General features: G+C 41.3%; 1 protein-coding gene across 1 annotated transcript in view; it reads left to right on the forward strand.

Moving 5' to 3' along the window:
* Positions 1–6,509: 6,509 nt before the first annotated feature.
* ush2a (Usher syndrome 2A (autosomal recessive, mild)) overlaps positions 6,510–15,833 on the forward strand; it is a 186,114-nt gene continuing 176,790 nt past the window's right edge. Inside the window, 5 exon segments of the mRNA XM_088992788.1 lie at positions 6,510–6,766; positions 7,307–7,954; positions 8,643–8,857; positions 10,095–10,325; positions 11,503–11,671. Of these exon segments, the coding sequence (XP_088848914.1) occupies positions 7,448–7,954; positions 8,643–8,857; positions 10,095–10,325; positions 11,503–11,671 (1,122 nt within the window). The 5' untranslated portion in view covers positions 6,510–6,766; positions 7,307–7,447.

Here is a 15,833-nt window from a genome sequence, read left to right on the forward strand (position 1 = left end):
ACACCCTCCCTCCATTAGCTTACATGCTATCTTACAATTAATGTCCACACTCTTGCGCAAACCTTCTGTGATTAATGCGCTCTTTGCTCTCTTCCTTTAACAGTTTTTCTGACACTTCCTGTTCACTCAGATCTATTCTATTCATTGGCGCTATAAATTATCTTTGCTCGCTTCTGTCTCCATCCACTCGCATTTCCAGTGACAGCCCCCCTTTTCTCTTTCACATCACTCCCTTTCCCACCCTTCCCTATCCTTTTCCCGTTCGTGCCTCCCCATCCCTCCATCTCTGTGTGTAAAGTGGCATTGGTAGCTGCGTTTCTCAACTGCATTTACAAGCTATAAGAGGGTCAGATGTCTATTTGCACTTTTAACGTCTTAACTCTATACGATGGGCCATTTATTCTCACGCACTCTTCCCTCTTTACCACCCTCCATCTCCCCGCACACCCAGCTTGTGTGTCTATTACGCTTGATCTCTCTCGAAGGACACTAAATGTTTTAACTCTCCATTCTATGGACCATTCATTAAGTTAGTGTACTTTAATAAATAGTCTGACGTGTCACTGGCCAGTGAATTAGTGGCACTTTAAATCCCTTGCTCGCGGGCCAGAGATAGCCGGAGCATTTGATATGCAGCCACCACTTTTACTCAACGAATCAATTAGAGCTTACTGATGAATGTTATTAAAAACGCAATTCCCACACCAAACATAACAGCAGAGACTTTGCCAGGGCAGTTACCTACAGTATATGGAACATTGAAGTGAACAGGTTTCATCTGTTGTTTTTAATATTCTTCTTCTACTCATTATTATTATTATTATTATTATTATTATTATTATTATTATTATTATTATTATTATTGTTGTCGTTGTCATTGTCGTTGTTGTTGTTGTAATTCTTATTATTATTATTATTATTAGTAGTAGTAGTAGTAGTAGTATTGTTCATTCTTCCATCCATTTTCAACACCGCTCATCGTGAACAGCTAGACTTTGGGAGAAAGGCAGACTATCCCCTGAACTGGTCGCCGGCCTGTCGCAGAGCACATATCGCGACAACCAACCATATACACTCACATCCATATAGTCACTGTGTGGGAATCGATCCCAATCTGCCGCACACAAGTCAGGCGAGTATCAGCACACAAGTATCAGCCTACACCATCAGTGGTTTTGTTAATAATAATAATAATAATAATAATAATAATAATAATAATAATAATAATAATAATAATAATTTATTTCAAGCGCCTTTCAAAGCTTTCAAGGACACTTCACAGTAACAGACAAGCATATATTATTATGATGATGGCATTTTTTTTTCTTTTTCTGAATATCTGAATCAACAAACTAAATACGGATTTTGTGAATTAACACTGCAGAGGGTAGAATTTAACTCATTCACTGCCAGGCAAAATTCTGTCCACTCCAGTGCCAGGGTTTTTATCATTTTCACTCAAATGTCAGGACACACAGAATATTGAGTTTTAGGACTACATAAACATTCAATGCAGCGGAAGGAAATGTATACACTCTTCTTTCATCGATGAAAAGGTTTCTTCAGCCATCATCTGTACTTCTTTGAAGGTGTCGGACGTTTCGCTTCTTATCCAAGAAACTTCGTCAGCAAACCAAAGTCTTACTGGTAGTTTAGGCCCACTATATATATCCCGACTGTCCAGACATGGCGGTGCCAGACTCTGCTATGATAGGTCCCTGCTCTAAGGTTGGGGTGAGCAGAGGACTACTCCTTGCAGCTCCACTGATTGTTCCTATTGTTCTGACTAACGACTGGCCTGGTTGCCCCACTTCCACCGGTATCACCTCATCAGTATTACTAATCCTATTTTGCCTCAGCAGGCTATTGTATGAATGATCCAAATTGAGAAAAAAATAATTAATTCCTAAATTGTATGAGTCTGGAGTAAAATGAGGTTCAAGTATGCTGCCCCCGCGTGGGAGGGAAAAACATTGCCAGAGGTCTGACCGAATCTTGAAACGCACACCCCACAAAAAAAAAAAAAAACAACAACAACAACAACAACAACAAATTCGGGACTGGTGCTCCACGTTATATTTTCCATTCCCGAATGGCATTGAACGAGTTAATGATCTGTTTGCCTAAGAATGTGGCCAATTTTAGCAAAGGTGACTGTGACAAAATATCTATTCTTTTCATCAAAAAACCATTTTGGACATTATTTTAAGAAGAGATGATATCATTATGGACAGTTTACCGGGTTAGGTGAACAACACTAATTGAAAAATCGGCTCTGAAATACAAGTCTTGACAGGGAACAGGTAACTAGCATAATAAGGTGTGTGTGCGTCCGTGTGTTTGTGTGTGTGTGGGTGTGGAGAAGAGATGATTATGCGCATGTGCGTCATCGAGAGAGGCAGGAGGTTAATTCAATCCTATAGACACGCAGCATGGAGGGGATTGGACGGCACAGCCCTGAGGGTGCTACTGGCCCCATCCCCAATAAGGGGCACACAGTGTGCACACACAATATGGATGGTGTGACTTGAGGGTATGAAAGCCCAGGAAAAGCCAAATTGTTTTTATATCTAGTTTCTGGTGCATTTCATTTAGAGTTTAGGTGTATGAATGATAAACATGGATTAGAATATATTCATTTCTGTCAGGAAAACGATGAATAAAACAGGGCCACAGATGGGAGCGCATTTAGAAAATTGTGAGGGATTGAGGGCATGGTGACGGGCCAGTAGAATGGAGCGATGAATGAATGGTGTTAGTGGGAAAATAATACGAAATAATACTGTCGATGTCAGGTTTGAAAGGTTAAAAGACAAGAGAAGTATGGGGGTATCCATCTTCCTGGGAATTAAATGATGGTTGCCACTTCCGGTTTGAACTGGAAGTGACATTTAGTTTACATGGTAACCGGCTATACAAATCCACTTTAAATTCAGCGACCGTTAAAGAATTAAACACTGTGGGAACATTACTTGGCGCAGCTTAAAAGCAAAACTATTTCAGTCGTGCATCCCGCTAGCGTATTGCGGTCAGGAAGATTATATTGAACGAAAAAAAAAACAATGTCCACTCTCATGTTTTGCTACTTCCTGTTTTGCTCTTTTATATAATAGCTGCGTATATGCCTGCATAGCTACTTGTTTGAATATGAGGACAAATTTGGCTCCACATATCCTCGGTGCTGTGTAGATTCAGAGAAACAATACATTTGCTGCACAAATTACCATATTTCGCTTAATGTTATTAGACCGGAAAACACAATTTAATCAAATGTAAGTCATACATAAGTAATTTAGAAAATGAGACATTATTAATTGGGTGCTCGTCTTCCAGTTTTAATCCGGTTTGTGAGATAGCACTTCTCTGGAATTGAATGCGTCTGGCTGAATAAATTAGTTGGCCAAAGTACCATGAGAGCATACATTTTTTCAAAATGTCTTGTGAGGTAACCAAGAGCTATCTTGAAGTGCCATCCATGCATCTTCTTTTTCATCCATTCACCCATTAGTCCGCCGATTCCAACTGAAAACATCCATTCCACAGGCATTTATCCATCTAGAATGTTTGCTTTTACCCCCGCCCTATCTATCCATTTTTTCCTCAAAATTATTCTTGTATTTTCTAAGTTTATCATGCCTCCGTCATCCATGCATCCATCTAGCAATCCATCCATCCATCCATCTATGAATCCATACTGAAAAAGCTGACCCTTCATCACAGTTTAAACTACCAACATGTTAATCCATTAATGCATCCTTGGTCCATCCTTCCAACTATACCTAATACTCACCCATGAAGACAATTTTTCCTTCCATCCAGTCATCCATCCAATGATCTCCCATTCTTCATATCTTGGATATTGATTTCTCTAATTATATTTCTCATAATTGCTTTTGGCTAATATTTCAGATCAAATGTGAAGTGTGGTTCCGCCTGTCTCTAGCACTCGCCTTCCATTTTTCCTTCCATCATCAATCAATTTTCACTCACCCCCGACTTCCTCATCCCTCCTCCCTTTTCTGCTTTTTCCTCCCTTATTTCCTTAACCCGTTCTCTCTCTTGCCTAGCCCCTAGTCACCTCCTTCCTTTTCTGCTCCCTGATCTTACCTCCTTTCTGCCTAGTATTGATTAGAAGGAGAACCTCTAATCTCCTTAAGGTCATTAGGAACACTTAATTAAAACCTAGTTAGAATGCCTTTGTTCAACCAAAGAAAATTGTAGCTGTTCAAACGTGATTAGTATGACAACAAAACGTGTTAGTGTGGCGAAAATATTTGAGAGAATGTCCCATCCGCCTCATCCTTATGAATGTTTCCATAACATACCAGGTTCAATCCCAGCTCCATCCTCCCTGTGTGGAGTTTTTCATAATTCTCCGAGTAGTCCAGTTTCCCCCCACATTCCAAAAATATTCACAGCAGGCTGATTGAACACTCTAAAATTTAGAGTCTAAATTGTCTCGATGTGTGATGTGAGCATGAGGTATGAATGAGTGTAAGTACGGATGGTTGTTCATCTCTGTGTGTCCTGCGATTGGCTGGCAACTGGTGTTTACATCACTGAAAAGTTTAATAACACACAATTTTTACTAGGATACACAGAAAGATTAAATACTGATGAGAACCTTGCGTCTTTCTGTGGAGCCTCTGAGTTTATCCATTTCTCCATAACGTCGATGGGAGCCAGATGAGGTGGCTCGGGCATCTGATTAGGATGCCTCCTGGATGCCTCTCTGTGGAGAGGTGTTCCGGGCATATCACAGTGACAGAACGCCCCGGGGACAGGATGGAAAGACAATTTCTCTCATCTGGTGTGGGCCCACCATGGGATTCCCGGGCAGAGCTGGAAGAAGTGGCTGAGGATAAGGAATCCTCGGCCTCTTTGCTAAAACTACAGACTCCGGATAAGTGGTAGAACATGGGTTGATTAACAAAGTAGGTTCAGGACAACATTCACATGAAACACTTCTCCAAGATTTCTCAGAAATCACAACGTCAAGTCAAAGTCAGCTTTATTGTCAAATATGCTAATATGCATGACATACAACACAGATGAAATTATTATCCTCTCTAACCCAGAATACAAGGCACTTATAATGACTTTAACAAACATAATAAACACGAAACGCCAATTTTCCGGGAGATGGGAGGCGATGCGTGCCGCCATCTTGGGGAAAAAAATGTCTTATCACTGATGAGGTACCGTATTTTCCGGTGTGTAAGGCGCACCCAAAAGCCTCAAAGTCTTCAAAATATGACCCTGCGCCTTATATGTGAAGTAATATTCAGCCTCAACAGGTTTCCCAACTAATTTCAGCGGCCACCAACTCAATTCCTCCCTGTAGAAGTAGTGCGTAATCCCAGACTCGACTGTAGTCTTATAATGCGGTGTGGCTTGTATTTGGAAAACTGGTAACTGGAAAACTACAGATTTATACATTATGACAATATATATATATATATATATATATACAGTAAAGTCTCGTTATATCGATATTCAAGGGAGTCCGAAAAAATATCGATATAACCGGGACTATCGATATATCCGACCCTGTTTGCATGTAATTTTCTCCGTGCGTGCATAGAAATAGTATCGATATAACCGGGACTATCGATATATCCGATATCGATATAACGAGACTTTACTGTATATATATATATATATATATATATATATATATATATATATATATATATATATATATATATATATATATATATATATATATATCAGTCGTCCGGCGTGAGTCGTTTTCGCAAACTATGATCTGCTAGTCACTAGCCAATCATTGTTTGCAAAAACTGCTCTGATCACAAGCCACTCGTGATAAGAGCATACTGGCCAGAGCTAGCACACTGTATCGTAGCAACCCGCCTAAGCAAATATATTGTGTTGATTAAAATCAGTTTTTTTCAACACACAATTGCTGAAACAATTGATTTGGTTGGAGGTTTACTGTTGAACCCATTTTTAATACGGACTTTTCAAGAAAAAAATTGGGGCATCATTAAGAAAGGTTGGTCAGTTATTTCCTGGCTAATGGTACCCTCTAGTGGACTTGTAGTAAATCAAATTACACTTTTTTTCTGTCTGGATTGATTTAGACGTAGCACTGTCGAAGGCCTATCGGTGAAATACACGGCCCGCCACTGAGGTAATCAGTGACAGGACTCATGGCAAGTAATCATCTCAGTTGCCACGTTACGGCGTCCCCTCCATCGTGAGAGCCACTTAAGTGACAGCTTCAGCCCACACAGGTGGCGGTGTACCGTCAGAACATGAGTATATTAAACCTGCGGCTGTTGTTCGTTTAGAGTTGTCTTCTTCCAACCGCTACATTTTACTGGTATCGGAGTACCGCAAAGTGACGTCTTGCTTACTTTGAAATGAGCGCTGCTTGATTCGCCACTGACCAGATGGCGGCTGGCTGCTGCTAATCTACTTAGGAGCGCCCGTATGTGTCTCGCTTGGAGTGAATGAGATTGCACTGGAGGAGATGACGACGAAGAGGAGAAGGCGAACCCAAATAACTTCTACATTGTCTTGCGGGATTTATTTTTATTTCATAAAACTAGAAGTTGTGCTCAAAGAACTGCGAGGCGAATAAAGGACGATTGTTTTCCCTGTCTGGTCATGTGACAGGTGTTTATGAGTGCACCTGGAGGTAGCTAAATTACCCGAACTACGACGAATCAACAAGTCGGATGTTTTTATGGTTTAAAAACAACTTGTGAACGTATTGTACAGCAGGAGTCAGCAGCAACAGGTGAGCCACGAAGGGTACCCCGCTTTTGCTTATTTTGTGACAAATTTGTAACCGCACGCAGCGACAGATAGCGACCGTTATTAGATACACTGTGTCCATCCTCTCTAAGGCACATTATTGTGAACGGGTCCAAATAATTCAACACTTGAGCCTGACTGCTCCGCTGGCCTCCCTTTGTGTGTGTGCGTGCGTGTGTCAAAATGTGAAATTGAAGCTGATAAGCATTGCAATGAAGAGAGATTTTGACATAAGCCCCAATTTCCAGCAAACCAATGCGAAAAAATCCGCCGAGTTGTATCAGAACCTGGAGGCCAGATGCCAGGAGGAAACAGGGCATGTTTAATTCAATGGGGAATGGAGAAAACTGGGGGGAAAGTGATGTAGCGGTATCAGTTGAGCCGTGCCTCCATCAAGCTGTACATGATAGTGTTGGCTTTGGCCAGGGAATAGTGAATGCATGGCATTTCACTTGCCTCAGATTTGTCTCATTTAGGATTTTGGTCTGACCATATCTCTCTGGCGCTCTCTCTCCTTCCACAGGTTGTGAAATCCTAGCTATCATGCGAAGGCTTTGGTTGTGGTTGGTGTGTGCGGGGCACACCGGCAGTGCAACCGAAACCTAAGCTTTGCACCTTCACCCTTGGGGGCATTGGCCAAAAAAAAGTCTGTAACTCGGCCACCATGACACCATGCAAGTCATCACTTATTCAAGCACTGTTGGGAGGGTTCCAAGGCATCTCCAACTTCTGGAACATCCCACCAGCTTCAAGAATGTTCCATAAACTCACATCCTCCTTTTTAGAACCTCAAATGCAACCATCTTTTAAGGTCACTGGACACCAACATGGCAGAACAGCAAAGAGCGGAATGCTACAACTGAAGAAAACGTGGAGCATGCCAATGAGGAGGAGACTGAAAAGACGAGATCAATTATGGATCCACTGCAAATGTGAAGTTGGAAAAGTTGAAGATGAAGTTGCTAGGATTTCATTAATTGGAGTAACAAGAGAAAATGAAATCCAGCAGAACGAAAACAAGAGCAGTATCCATGAATCTCCAGTGAAAAACAAGACAGACGAACATGTCAAAAGAGACTATAAATTCACGTTGGTGATAAGGTGGCAACCGATTTTTTTCTGCATATGGGTCCTCTTCATCGGTCTGTGTCCAAAACCTGCCTCATCACAGGTAAGAAAACTTTCAAGCTTTCTTGTTATGCACGAGTTATATATTAAGAGGCGAAAAAAACAATTGAATGTACAAAAATGTTTGTTTTGCTCGTTATTTTGAACCGATCTTGAAGTCGTTCAGTTGGGTTTTTCCTGTCGAAAACTGAGGGAGAGGTGGTACCATTCTGATCAATCACACATTTTTTTTGTGCTGAATCTGCTAAAGCCATAAATCGTGTCATTCTAATTAATATATGAAATAAAAATACACAATCCCTATTTTTAAACAATAAACAAACATCTGCGTACATCAGTGACTCAACTTTAACTTGGCTAAAATTTACCTTGTTTCATGGTAGGTTAAAACGGAGCCATTTTATTGACAATTCACAGCCAGGGCCAAATATTTAAAACATCTGTAGCAATGGAAGGTCGGAATTTCGACTTCAATATCACAATGTGTATAAAATCTTTTTTTAAGCAACACTTGGAACCGCTGTGGTATAACTTTTAGTTTTCACATTCTTTTCTACAACACATCTTCAGTGCATGTGAGCAATTGCTTGCATGAGTTGCATATACATTAGGTAAAGCGCATGCCGTTAAATTGTGTGATGCTCAAGGGAATTGTCATTATTGTATCCGAGAGCGTCGGGTTACTGCTGATAAGACGTCCTGATTAAATGGGAACGGTGTCGTTATTTCAGGGACATTTCCCGCCAATGGAGAACATTGCTGCCTTCAAACCCGTGTCCACTTCTCCATCCCGTTTTACCTGTGGAGTTCCGGATCGGAGCTTCTACTGCCAGACGGCTTCCACACAGGCTGAGCTTCTGATGTGCCATCAGGCCTCTTGCGACGAGGAGTGTCCTTTTAGGTCCTCCACGCCGCCTTATGCACCACTGCTACTGCCTGCATACAGGTAAGCAGATGTTTAAGATGTTAAGTAATATTTAATGCTTCATAATGCACTACATATTTTAAATGCAAGACGGGTCTGGACTGCAGGCAGGTCAGTGTATTACCCGCACCCTTTTACAACAAAGCCACACTGTTCTAATGTGGTCCTAAGCCCATTTGTTCTTTTCCTTCACACGGTGTTAGTTTTTGAGGCAGTGCCGCTTGAGGGGGTGAAAGGTCACAGCGTGTTTGACCGGAAACAAATTCCTTGTGTGTTCTACATATATAGCAATAAAGATGATTCTGATTGTGACATTCAAACTTTCTTTTCAGCTGTTCCATTTAAATGCAGAAATTTCTCCATATTCTATCAACCCTTTGACGACATTGTGGAACGTAAATAATGAAATCCTGAAATTTCATCCAATTGTAGATTGAGGAACTTTGTCCTTCACATTAGATGACATTGTCAGGCACTTATTCGCCCCATCTTTGGATGTGAATGAGCAATTTGGGGCATCTCCTTTTATCACCAAACCGGGCTTTCACGGATTCCCACTTATTCTGTTCACCGTGTGTGATATTCCATTGTTTGATGTACATTCCTTTCAGGCTTTTTGTCAAATTTCCCCATCATTTTTGAAACATGTTGCATCCATAAAAATAACAATGTTTATCAGCTTGTACATTAACTCTCTCACTGCTACTCCCGAATGTATTTAAAAATTGAAAAGCATGACTTGGAGCGCCAAACCTGAATTTGTTCGTTGGTTTTTTTCTGACGGTGGGGTGCGTTTCAGGCTTTGGTCAGACCTCTGGCAATTTTTATCCTTTACACATGGGGGCTGCATTTGCCTTTTGTATAGCCGACCCCATTTCAAGGTCAGATAACTCCAGAACCCTATAACTTACAAAGTTTTTTCTGATGAAAGAATAGAGTCTAAGGTTTGTTACGCTGCATTGAATGTTTATTTAGTCCAAAAACTAAATATTCTGTGGGTCCTACAATTTGAGTGAAAATGATAAAAACCCTGGCACTGGATCTGGACACATACCGTATTTGCACATCGTCTGGCAATGAATGAGTTAAATGTCTTGTCTTTGTGGTCTCTTCAATTATATATCGATTGAACATAATTTACAAATTATTGTATTCAGCTGCTTTTATTTATGTTTAACACAATGTTCCAACTTGAAGGGATTTATTTACTTTGTTCACAACGACAATATTTAACATTTTATCATCCTCTCCTCACCAGAAGTGCTTGCGTCGCCGAAGACTCGAAAGACACTCATCCTATCCTCCATCAGACATCAAAGTTCAACAGCTTGACCAGCTCGATGTCAAGAGGAGGTTCAGCTGTTTCCAGTAGTATTATGTTTCCTCAAGGCCAGCAGGCATGTCTTCTATCACCTCCTTCTCAGAAGCTGGGAGCTTCAGGATCTCTCACCCTGGCCTTATGGATTAAACCAAGCGCTCTTGGAGAAATGTGAGTTTGTTGTCATTTTTTGTCTTGTGTAGTTTTAAATGTTAAAACCTTAAATCTGAATTTATTGGTGCCAACACTGTCATGCACACTCACATTTGGGGAAACAGATGCAGATTCCACATTCATCATTCAAGTCTTTGTTTGAGAATTTTTCTCCCTGGACAATCAGACGACAGGCAAGTTATATTGACCTGCTGAACATGACACCCATACCTGGCTTTTTCTCGCTTTCCCACTCTCGCTTTCTGATGTTGTCTTCATCAGACTGCCTTTTGTAGTCAACACAACCATGTCCGCCATCAAAGGATCCAGATGAAAAGAGGTCTCTATCCTCACCTTTGTCCATCTCCTTTTTGTCTCTTGACTGCTATGATTTCAAATACTCCCACTCATCAGAATTGACAGGACCAGCCACCTGTTATTATGAATTACAGTTTTTACAATGTCTCAAAAACATGACTTGAAATGGAGCCGAAGAAGGATCCAGACATCTTTTTTTGAAAACATATTTAGATTATCTTTGGTTGCTTTGAATGCCTTGCACAATTATTTTTGTGCAAGTGCTGTGGTGTTATGAAGTGTGACATCATGCACAAAAAATTCTTTCTGTGACTTTATGGTGTTTTGATAAATACATTTTGACCTGCATAGCATAATCTGGTGGCAGTTGCCAATGCGCTAACTTCTTCTGTATCAATCAGTCCTTCGGCAGTGATTGAAGAGGGGCAAAACATCCCTTTGACAAAGTAGTTTGGATTTTATTTCCCATGCATCTTTTCTTACGTGGACATGGATGTGCAGACGTTTGACCCAGATGCCTCTGTCTCATTCATCCATCAGTGATTTATATGGAGGGCATCCTTGGGTTCATAAAAGCCAGGACTTCCCATAAAATGTCACTGATGGTGGTTAATATGACACGAGGAGGGTGTTTTCCCCTGCATGTCCGGAACCTGTGTAGCACCAGAAACCTAGCACCCATGTAAAATATTGATATTACATGTCGAAAAGTCAAAATGAGAGACTGCATCGAATCATGCCCTACTCAACTCGAGTTTTTAGATTCAACATTTGCTCCGGAGTAACCTCTTCAGCGATTCGCCTTTCCCCTGCTGGTGAAATGTTCCATCCCGTGTTATTTCTGATTGATGATTGCATTTTTGTTTTTCCTTCTCAGGACGTTACTGGAGAAAAACTCCAGGGACCAGTTAGTCTTTTCAGTGACAGTGTCGGAACGGGATGTCAATATGCAGTACACTCAGTCCAGAAGTTCAACTCCTCTGACGGTCAGCTTCAGAACAGAGGGACGACTTGTGATGGAAAAGTGGACACACGTGGTTTTGCAGGTAGTAGAATATGCACACACACACATAGACGTAATTATTTTATTTGTGTCTAAAAAAAAATCATTTCCATATCAGTTTGTTTTGTCAAAAATTTAGCAATATTGTCTACTTATTCAATGAACGTGTGTGGTGTTGCTTTGCAATGTAATTAATTTAACTTGTACAGCATTTTTAGTACAGTAAATATGTGTGAATGGTAGTTGACAGGCCAGGTAATATTATTTGCAAAGTCACTACCTTAATGAAAACTATATGTGATCGAGTTGAGTTTGGTTCTTGAATAAAGAGTTGACCTTATTCATATCAATTACCAGGATGTGCTGTGTTTTTTTTAATGGTGAATCGTGGTCTAGATCCAACCAAGTCAAGGTTCCAAGCAGACCACTTGTCTTTTGCTGTTATCTAACGAACCTGCCATCAACGCCATCATTTTTTTTTTTTTCCTCAGACGGCCACTATCATATGTACTATGTACTCTAATGTATTCAGTACTATTGTAGCACAATTGGGGGAAAAAAGAAAGAACATAGGTGGATGATTACCGTAATTACTGGTGGAACACTCTATATTGTCATGAGGTATGAGTGTGAGCGCAGACGGATGTTCGGATCTGTGTGCGCTGAGAGTGGCTGGCAACCGATTCAGGGTGTCCCCCGTTTACTGCCCAAAGATGACTGAGCTTGGCTGCAGCACCCCCTGCGACTCTCATGAGCAGAAGCGGATCGGAAAATGAATAGACGGAAGGATGCAATGCTTAGACATATCGAAGACATCTTTTCCCAAGAACAAATGCAGTCTTTATTTAGCGACAAACCTTCTCAAATGGCGCCTGTGAAGGGCCGAGCATTTTGAGGCTGTAAATGACGCGCTGTGTGTTGGTGCTTGGTCGGAGAGTATCATTTTACAAACTGGCTCTCCTGGACAATCCCCCTCTTTCAGCATCTGTGAACTAGATCAATGCTGCTGTGGAAGAAAACATGTTCTCATCTTGTTACTTTTGGTTTTCATGCTTTTGGCTAACAAAATGTCATTTGATCACAATTTATTTGTCTTCTTTTCTTACATTTAGTAGTTCTTGGTAACTCAACCCTAAAATAAAAGGTATTCATAAACTTTAGCCATTTTCGGGCACATCCCTTTCTTTTTTACGTGAGAGCATTCCTTGCCTGTTTTATTTTTTTAATTTCATACACACAGGCCATCACGTTGCCATGTATGTCCAGTGTCTATAAGCTTGTGATAGCATAAAGCTTGTAGCCAATTTGCAGCAAGCTTGTTATGTCTTGGAGGTGTATGAAAATGGTGCGTGTGTGTTCCTGTGAATCAGACTGCCCTTTTTTTAAATGGTCTGCTGATGTGATCGGCTTTGACCATTGCGAGTATTCACATAATCATCCTTGACATTCAAACACCATTCATATACTGCCACTCTCATGCCCGGGCACATATATACACACACACGCACACACACAGTTTCCCTCTACTACATACTCACACAGCAACTTGCAGTTCAGCGATAATTTGTAGCTGTGTGTCAGCTGGGATACAGATATTTCCCTTATGAAGGAGATGGGTAATTTAGAAACATTCCCATACACGTGCACACACGAGTCATCTGTCGGTTTTGAAAAGATCAAAACACCAAAAAAGACAGTCTAAAGGATTACGGGTTTCCAAGTGCCGGGAGCGATACGCACACATGCACTCACACACAATGATGTGTGTGCACACAGGGCCAAGAGCAAGGTGCTGTAGGGAGGCTGCTGTTCCCAAGGTAGTTGTCTCATCTGATTATGATAACAATGTACAGAGGAGCAGAGGAAAAGGTAGCCAGGAGGGGACTGAGAGAGAAAGGGCGGGGGTTGTAGGAAGTGTAGTCTAGTGATAGTTCACTTCAAAGACTCTAATCTGTGACTCATTTGAACATCGTAGCAGGATTTTGCAAAGGTAGAGGCTCATGTACGTATGTTCAAGTTATTGAATGCCTCGTGGTACCGTACATAAGGCAGTATTCGGAACAACCGTGAGAAGGCTTACACTGAAAGCCTTTACGTTCTGGGACACTGATTTAAGACTTGTTTTCCCATTGGTAAAATTGAATTAGAGAGGATGTGGGGCACTTTATTGCGTGGTGGAATTTGTCTAATCTTTTCACATTTTGTATCTTTCACCACCTTTCATTCAACGTCCGTCACACAAGAGCAACATAGTTTGTCTACACGCAGAAGTGGAAAAGAAACGGGATGGATTGAAGAGAGCAATTTGGGGACAGATAGCTGCAGACATATATATATATGTGACAAAACCTTTATGCAAGTGATAGGTCCAAATTTTTTTATTAAAATGTATGTTGGCACAATTCCCTGATCAAAAAATTTATTGAGTGGATGAGGTAGTGAGACAAAACTGAAGAGGCACAACTGTTTTTGAAATGATAATACAGCGTCAGTATACAAGTTATCAGACAATTTTGGACTCTGGGGAAAAGCCAGAGAACACACCTAAACAAGTCAGCCCACACAGGTTTGATTGTTCTTGAAGTGAACTGGGTGACACTTCCGCCTCTCAGGGCAGGAGTCATGGAATTTAATCAGACCTTCCTATGTGGAGTTCGGATTTTGTCCTCTGTGTGGGTTTTCAATGGGTATTGGGCTTGTAGCCACTTTGCCAAGGCATCTACTGGAGGTTCTTGGAACACTCTAAATTGTCCCCAGATGTGATTGTGAGTATGGATGGCTGATTTGTGGGCATGACTGACCTGACTATACTCTGTGTCACCACAAAGAACCCTCAATGTGTCCATCTCCCTTTTGTGTTTTTAACTTTAAAAATGCCCCCGCATTGCCTGCTGCATTGAAAGGGGAAAAAAGTCTTCGAGACTAATGGTCTTTATTAAAAGGTTGGCATGTCACCTTATATATGCCCTCGATCTCTTTTTCCCCCTCTCTGCTTCTCTCCCTTTCTCTTTCCGAGCCTCATCTATCTCTTCAAAGACCCCACCCCACCGCCAGCCGCCCCTTCATTGTCTCTTCACCTCCACCCTCTGTGTCCTTCCCCCTCTCCCTCTCATTTTCTTTACGCTCACACCCTGTTCCTCTCTCTCCCCATCTCCCTGGGGACAATTTTCTTTTCTTAAATAAACTGTCATAGCTAGTGTTAAAATATGGGCCTTACACGAGGCGAGCGCGACGAGGCAAAGGCACGGGGCCCTGGGCTGGTATAAAACATGGATAATATGCTGTGAGAGGTAATTGTATCTTTAAGCACTGAGATGAGTAGAACAAATGTGTCTCTCCCTGTCTTTCTTTTCCTCTTTTTATTCCTTTTGCTCCTCACCTCCGCTTCCTATCTCTGGCCTCACACACTGCACATAACGTAATACAATATAGTGAATATTGGCAGTACATCAGACCTGCTAACATTTCATAGTTGGATGGTGGGGTAGAGGGGGGGGGGTTGAGATTGGAAAAACAAGGAGAGGAAGGACAATCCCGGGAGAGAGAGTGAGGAAAGAAGAACAGGAAAGGTGACAATGTGTCTGGAGATTCCAAAGTGAAGACGATCCAATTATGACAATCACATTTAATTGTGCCCGAAGCTTCCTGAAGCTTCAGGTTATGATGATTATTTCCATTTTAAAGATCATTCAGTGTTGTGATAAAATTACACAGTGGCCCTTGAGGGCTTCTGTTTGTCTGGTCATTTTTGAGGACATGCGCAACGCAAAGGTAGGGTAAACAGCACAACTGGTTTCCCAATTGGGCACGGATTACAGTTGAAACACCAAGCTTTTTTTCCACTTCTGGTCCCGTTTTGCAGCCTGGCACATATCTAGCATTGATTTAAATCAAACTGTTTGCATGGTGACACTTTATTTTTGTATTTTCCTTTACTGCTTTTTTGCACTGTTGTGTCAGTGAAGAAAACATACTTATCTGGCAATGAAAGCAAATCTACTATCCTTTACCGTCAAAAACAGTGCAAGAGAGACACGTACACAGTCTTTGTCAAAAGGTGTTGCCTCAGTGATCAACAGGTATCCGTCTTTCTCTGAATGCGCTCCAAAAAGGTCTCTCACTATGTGTTTGTTGTTCAGCTTTGCTTTTGTCGACACTTAAATCGTTCTTTTATTAGACCTTTCATTCCAACATCCCTGATTCAT

This window comes from Hippocampus bargibanti, linkage group LG03, assembly GCF_051943395.1.
Source record: "Hippocampus bargibanti isolate YZ-2025 linkage group LG03, ASM5194339v1, whole genome shotgun sequence".
Classification (NCBI taxonomy): Eukaryota; Metazoa; Chordata; class Actinopteri; order Syngnathiformes; family Syngnathidae; genus Hippocampus; species Hippocampus bargibanti.